A 6991-nucleotide genomic window follows, 5' to 3' on the forward strand; every position below is an offset into this window, starting at 1 on the left:
ATTTCCTCTGTCTTCATCTGTTAATGCACCGACGTATGCAATTTCTTTAGCGTCAGTTAATCCGGTGTAAAACCCTAGCCCGCAGACCTTCTCTGTGATTGCACCGGTGAGTTCATTTTGCCCTACGTCGGTTTAACCGATGATAGCAAAATGCCTCAATCCTTGTCCCTTGGACCGAAGAGCTTGAACCTAAAAGCCTGAGAATAGTCATCTTAACAATCACATTAGTCCAAGTGTTGTGTGTGTCATCAATCGCCAAAATATCATATTGAAATATGGCATGAGGCCATTTTCGCTACAACGGGGCACTGCAAGTCTGGTGCTGCAGGGTGGCGTATACTGGCATGCAGCTTGATCATCTGCTGGAGAACGTCGGCCACCAGGAGGAACAGATAGGGGGACAGAGGGCCCCCCTGGCGGAGCCCCCGTTTGCAGCCGAACCACGGCCCTGGAGCCCCATTGACAAGGACGGCGAGCTTGGTGGTGGTGAGGATGTTGGCGACCCACTGGCACCATTTTGTGGGAAACCATGCGCGAGCATGGCCGCCGCCAAGCTGCCCCAATCCACGTAATCGAAAGCCTTTGCGAAATCCAGCTTCAACAGCAGGGTCGACAGCTTCCGCTGATTGCGGCACTGGACCAGTTCCATGGCGTAGATGAAGTTCTCAGAGATGGAACGACCATGGATGAAGCCTGTCTGATCCATATCAATCAGCTTGGGAATCCCCTGTTGGAGCCTCATCGTGAGCATTTTGGATGCAATCTTCAGAGAGCAATTCTGCAGGCAGATCGCCCGGTAATCACCGGGGCTGCGGGCCGCACCGTGCTTTGGTAGCATGACGATGTATGAGCGGTTCAGCCGTTCCAGGTCCGCCGTGCCCTGGTGGAATTCCGCGGCAAAATTCATCACGGCGCACGCGACCGCCGGCCACGCCGTAGTGTAGAACCCCGGCCCGAAGCCATCAGGCCCAGGCGAGCTGTTGCAGTTCATGGCCCGGACCGCAGCTTTTGCTTCCGCCTCTGTGAAGGGGGCGATCAGGTTTTCCTGGTCCACCGGCATCGCCCCCGCGTACAGCGCCTCCACGTCGAGGGTGTCTGTGGGAACCGCACTGCCCAGCAGGGCGCGCAGGTGCGAGGTGAGCGCGCTGGTCTTGGCGTCATGAGACGAGAGAAGGACGCCGTCGATCTCCAGAGCCCTGATCTGGTTATGTTGCATGCACTGGCTGGCGTGCGCGTGGAAGAAGCCGGTGTTCGCATCCCCTTCTCGGATCGCGCAGTGTTTACCACGCCGTTTCCAGTACGCCGCCCGTTCACGTAGGGAGATCGCCAAGCGATCCCTGCATGCCTGCCGCAACACGGTCTCTCCTGCAGATAGAACATGAGCCTCCTCGAGCACGTCAAACAGATAAATCACAAACTTGCGATTGAGGTGGAGGGATGGTGGTGCACGCTTACTCCGCGCCCAAGCCTTCGACGCGCCACGGACCGCTTTGAGAGACCCCACCAGCATAGCAGCGGCATCACGACCGTTCGCTGCCTGCCAGGCAGGAAGAATGGTGGGGAGGAAATCACGGCGTTTGAGCCACCCATTCTCAAAATGGAAGACATTTGGTTTTGGGATAGAGGTGGAGAGGGACAAGAGAATTGGGGTGTGATCTGAGGTGGGTTTTGGGAGAGAGGTGAGTGATGAGTTGGGGAAGGCGGCGGCCATGGGGGTGTCGAGGAGAACTCTGTCCAACCGAGCCAGAGTGGGGGTGGATTGGTGATTCGACCAAGTAAAGAGTCGATCAAGCAGAGGCAAATCAATCAGGCCTAAAGAGTGGATGGAATCGTTGAAAGCGTCATCGAGGTGTTGGTGAACATTGCCATTGCTATTCTCATCTGCTCCTCGGGTGAGGTTGAAATCACCTGCCAGCGCCCAGCAGGCAGGGACGTGGCTGGCAACTTCGGCCAGATCCTCCAAAAACCCAAGCGAATCCCGGTGGTCAGCCGGAGCATACACGTTAGTGAGAGCAAACTCCTAGTTAGAAGTTGTAGTGGTGAAGAAAGTAGTAAGTGTGCTCTGCCGTTTGATGAACGAGGTCATGCTGAGTTTTCTAGGGTTCCACGCAGTTAGCAAGCCACCACGGGCTCCATTTGCGTCAACACAAGAGAAATATGAGAGCTGGGGGGAAGGAAGGAGCGAGCTTTTGTGGGGTCAGTGTGCCTCAGTTTCGTTTCCTGGATACAAGCAACATTAAGGCGCGCCGAGACAAGAGTGTCCCGGATGGTTTTGCACTTATCAGAGTTTCCAAGACCTCGAACATTCCAAGAGACGATCAAGAGGGGAACCGTGTTAGCATTCATTGAAATGTGGGAGTCACCTGGTTACAGACCGGAGCGACGACCGCACAGTCGACGCTCGCAACTCCCCCGGGGGGCCAACAACACACGGCATTGACTACAACCAGGCACACACTAGATCGACGCTGCTGGTGTGAAGCACCAACAACACCACGTGACTAGGTGGAAATGAAACTAAAACAGGGACGGAAGCGGGCAACACACGGCTGCCGGCTTGGGACATGGTACGTACTACTGCTAACAGAAGGCGGCAAAGCAGTCAGTGCGCGATCGCCATGGCGTTCAGACATTGCGGCGGCCGAGCACCTGATCTAGAGCACGAGTGGTGGCATCTCCGATCGCCATCGCCCGGTCCAGCGCTCGAGCAGTGTCAGCGCCGTGGCCAATGGTGGCAGAGAGCTTGGCGAGGTCTTCACCTCTGATGGGCTTCTTTGTCTTCTGCAGGAGCTTCTTCGTTGTTACATGGAGCTGGACAGTTTTGGAGCAGAGCGATAGGCTGTTCTTCAAGGCCTTCAACTGAGTCGCTTTGTCCGCGGTGCTGACGAATTTTCCATCGTCTTTGGCAGCGATCCTCTCGTGTTCCTCATCCCAGCACCGCCGATCGCAACGTGATGGCACACGCGCTGCATGGGAGGAGGGGCAGCGGCGAGACACACGGCATGGGCAGCGGCGACGGGACTCGCGGAGCCGGCGGCGGCGGCGAGACGGCGCGCGGCAGCGCGTCGGCGGGATGCCAAGTCAGGAGGAGGACCGGCGTGACGGAGCAAGTGCGAGGCCCCGGCGCCGGGTCCTGCAGATGAATGAGGATCGGAAGCACCGGCATGCATGGCAGTGGGTAGGCGTTGAGGAAGCCGTGGCACAGGATCGCGGCGCCCAGGAACGCGCCAGGGTGCGGCAGTTGCTGCTGGTGAGGAGGAGCGGGCGGCGCTGGGCCAAAAATCGGCGGGGTCCACCAAGAAGGTGTGGCGGAGCCTGGCCGAAAGCATGCGGCAGTGGTGGTGGAGGCCCAAAGAATGGGATCCAGTCACCCGCCGCGTTGAACTGCTCGGCAAGCGGCCAGAAACGCGTGGGATCCATGCACAGAATGATGCCGCGCCCGCTGCGCGTGTGGACGCCAATGCGGTTGGGGACGTGGGGGTGGCAGAGCGCGACGACGAGTCGCAAGCACGAGTGGTCATCCCCGGGGATGCACTGGGGATCAACCTCCATCACATCCCCCATGCAGGCGAAGATCTTGTGTACTTTCGGTTCGGTCCAGTGCTCCTCGGGGAAGTTCCACACGACGACGTGCGCGAGCCAAGCCAACTCGCGTACGAAGCGATCATTGGTGTCCTCCACCCGCTGCAGCTTGGCGACGTCCCCGCAGTGGTGCACCGGCTGCACCGCCATGGCTGACTCCCTCTCAGACGCGGAGTCGAACTCCATGAGGGCGACCCCACGGGGAGAGGGGCGGAGCCGAAAGCGGAGGGCGGGCGCAGCACTGAGGAAAGCGGCGCGGATGCAAGGAGCAGGGATCGCCGCCGCAGTCGTCAGCTCAAGCTCCACGAAGGCGAAGCGTGCGGCACGGTCCCAGTCGCCCTCGTCGACCCAGATCTGCAGATAGTCGGAGCCGTCTGCTGCCAAATCGTCGGTCTCCAACGACATCTCCTCCTCATTGTCCTCCGGGGTCGGCGGCGCCTCGGGCTCCTCCTCGCCCTCAGGGTGCAGGTGAGGCGGCGTAGGCGGTGGCCCGCGAGCCGACACAGGGGAAAGCGGGGACCGCGCGCCGTGGCCACGAACGTTGGCGCGAGCCGCAGTGGGCGGGGAAGCGCGCACCGACCACGCGGATGTCCCGCGCATGGGGAATGCCGCGGCGCGGGCGCACATCGGCGACGGGCTCCTAGAATAGGTCGCCAAGGAAGAAGGGACCTTCGTCGTCTGAGGCCGCCACAGCCACCGTGACCTGGGTTCCGACCGCAGGCCCGGCGCTCGACGAGGGGATTATGTTGAGCGGATCGAAGGTGGAGGTGAAAGGCGGTAGGTTGAGAGGGGTGGGCGGGGGCGTAGGTGTGGCGGAGGGAGGCGGGGAGGAGCGGGGAGAGAAAGGCACGGCGGTGACGGCGGCGCGCGAGGCGGGGGGTGGAACGGTGGGGCGGCGGCGCAGGTGGTAGGGGATTTTAGACCTGGGCATGGGTCACCCGACCCGAACAACCCGACCCAACCCGCCCGAAAAAAAACCCGACCCGACCCGACCCGAGCTACGTGGCGGGTGGGCGCGGGCCGTATTTTTTGACCCGCAACAATCAACGGGCCGGGCACGGGCCGTGATTTTTGACCCAAAACCCGACCCAACCCGAAAAACCCGACCCAAAAGCCAAAAAACCCGACCCAACCCGAAAAAAAAACCCGACCCGACACGCCCGCGCAGGGTGCACGGGCCAACCCGACCCGACCCGGTGATAGGTACGGGTCGGGCGCGGGCCATCCTATGCGACCCATGACCCGACCTTGACCCGACCTTGACCAGACCCGACCCGAACCCGACCCGACCCGACGTTTGCCCGACCCATGACCCGACCTTGACCCGACCCGAACCCGACCCGACCCGACGTTTGCCCAGGTCTAGGGGATTTGCTCACGAGAAAGCACCATGGTGCAGGCGTTGCTCCGGTGACCAGTGCCGCGGCAGGTGCGGCAGCGGATGGGCTCATGACAGTCTCTGACCTGGTGATCGCGGGAGAGGCACCGAAAGCAGGCGTCTGGGTGAGGGTGGGATGGGCGGCAGGCGGCGACGGGTGGGTGGAGCTGTCTGTGAAGGAGTTAGGCTGACCACAGCGGAGGGAGCAAGAGTAAATTTGCTCCCTCCTCGTTTCCCACGCCCTCTCTGTCTACAGTGCCAAACAGTGCATCTACAGTGTCAAACAGTGTATTTGCTCCTTCATTTGCTCGTTCCACTGTGGACGGTACGAGCGTGGCGCGTTGGTCGAAGCGGAGGTGAAGGGTGATGGGACCGGGCAAGGAGGGGGTGCCGCGTTGTCGCTCGAGGCGGCCTGCTGTGGAGTAGGGAGCAGGCCGGGCGCGCGGGGCACAGTGAATGCCGGATCCGGGTTGATTTCGTTGCCGGGCGGCCCCTGACAAATCCACGTGAAAACTCCTGTAGCCGCACCTCGGGACATGCCCATTGCTCCCGCGGCGCCTCGGGCGGCGTTGCAGGCAGGGGACGGTTCGGCGCAGTGAGTGGGGGACCGTTGGGGTGCAGTAAATGCTTCTTCTTCGTTGAGAACCGCCGCCATTGCCAAAGCTTGAGCTTCGGAACTGTGCAGGGTGAACCAGAGACGATCGAACGCAAGGCAGCCGCGAACAACAGCGAAGTTAGTAACATTATGGTTAGCAACCCTAACGCGGAACACCGACCGACCAACCTGACGCGCACGTAGGAGGTTTGGAGGACCCATAAGCAGATAGGACAGCATCGACGAGATGTAGAAGGAGTTGAAACGGGTGGCGTGGAAAGGTGGTGTGATCCAGAGGGAGGTGGCGGCGCCGGCGCTAGGTGCGCCAGAGCCGGGTGGCTCCGTCTCGCGAGAGGCGAGAGGAGACTCCATCGATCTCCCTCCACCCTAGTGCGCCTGTTCCTGCCGATTCGCCTCCGCTGCGACGCCTGCGGCTTCCGTCACGACATGGCCACCCCTTTCGCCGCGCACAAGGAGGACCTCACCGCGGGCGAGAGGTACATCGGCGCTCCCAAGGTCTTCCGCTTCTACTTCAAGTGCCTGCGCTGCCGTGCCCAGATCATATACAAGACCGGCCCTGAGGAGAACCACTACACGGTCAAGGCCGGCGCCACCCGCGAGTTAAACTAGTCTCTCTCTCTCTCTTCTTTTTAACTTTAAAAAATCCAATCTTTTCTCTATATAATCCTTGGAATGTTGTCTTTGTTCAAAGAGCAAGTAGCAGTACAGTAGTGTGTCGTTTATCTTTAGCTTTCGTGTGTACATACAGTGCATGATATGCACCACCGAAACCAAGCCCATATATAACACGATGCAAAGCTTTTTTTTTCTTTTGCAACTGCCGCCTTTTACTCTTTGAGCCTCGACGGCGGTCGGCGAAAGCGGAGGCGGGTCCTGGCGTGCGGCCACGAGGGACGACGTCGGATCGCCTTGCCGTCGCCGAAAGCGGCTTCCGTTCATCGTCGTGCGGTGGCCGTGGGCAATGTTTCTGCCACGTGCATGTGCCCGACGAGATTCTTTAATCTCTACCACCTGAATTAGGTGGCGTTTTACTACTTGCCCATGCATGAAGCTGGCTAGGTTCCAGCTACTAATGGCCTGAGAGGAAATCGGTGGCAGCGGTTTGGATTTTACATTTTCCTACTTCAATTCGGTGAAAAACAGTTGATCTAGCAATCAATCTGGTTTGATTTTGTTTCACAATAGAAACAGCTTGATTTGGTTTGTGACGCTAATAGTGCCGAGCGGTTACTGCGCGTCCTCTTGCTTGCTTAACTAGTTATGCTCATCGTCTTAGCTATTAATAGCATGTAACTAAAAGTACCACTAATAGTACGCTTCTGCACTACTTACGAGTCTCCATCTTTCTCTCTACTTTTGATTGCGTGTTTAATAAAAATAGTTTGATGCAAATTTAGTCTGGATCTCATACCACT

At 59.2% G+C, this 6991-nt stretch overlaps 1 protein-coding gene across 1 annotated transcript; it reads right to left on the reverse strand.

Annotated features, from left to right (window-relative positions):
- Positions 1 to 355: 355 nt before the first annotated feature.
- LOC120710203 lies at positions 356 to 1711 on the reverse strand. Its single transcript, XM_039995856.1, has one exon. It carries the CDS (start codon positions 1709 to 1711, stop codon positions 356 to 358), a length of 1356 nt encoding a protein of 451 aa, XP_039851790.1.
- Between the last annotated feature and the right edge of the window lie 5280 nt (positions 1712 to 6991).

This window comes from Panicum virgatum, chromosome 5K (genome assembly GCF_016808335.1).
Source record: "Panicum virgatum strain AP13 chromosome 5K, P.virgatum_v5, whole genome shotgun sequence".
NCBI classification, from domain to species: Eukaryota; Viridiplantae; Streptophyta; class Magnoliopsida; order Poales; family Poaceae; genus Panicum; species Panicum virgatum.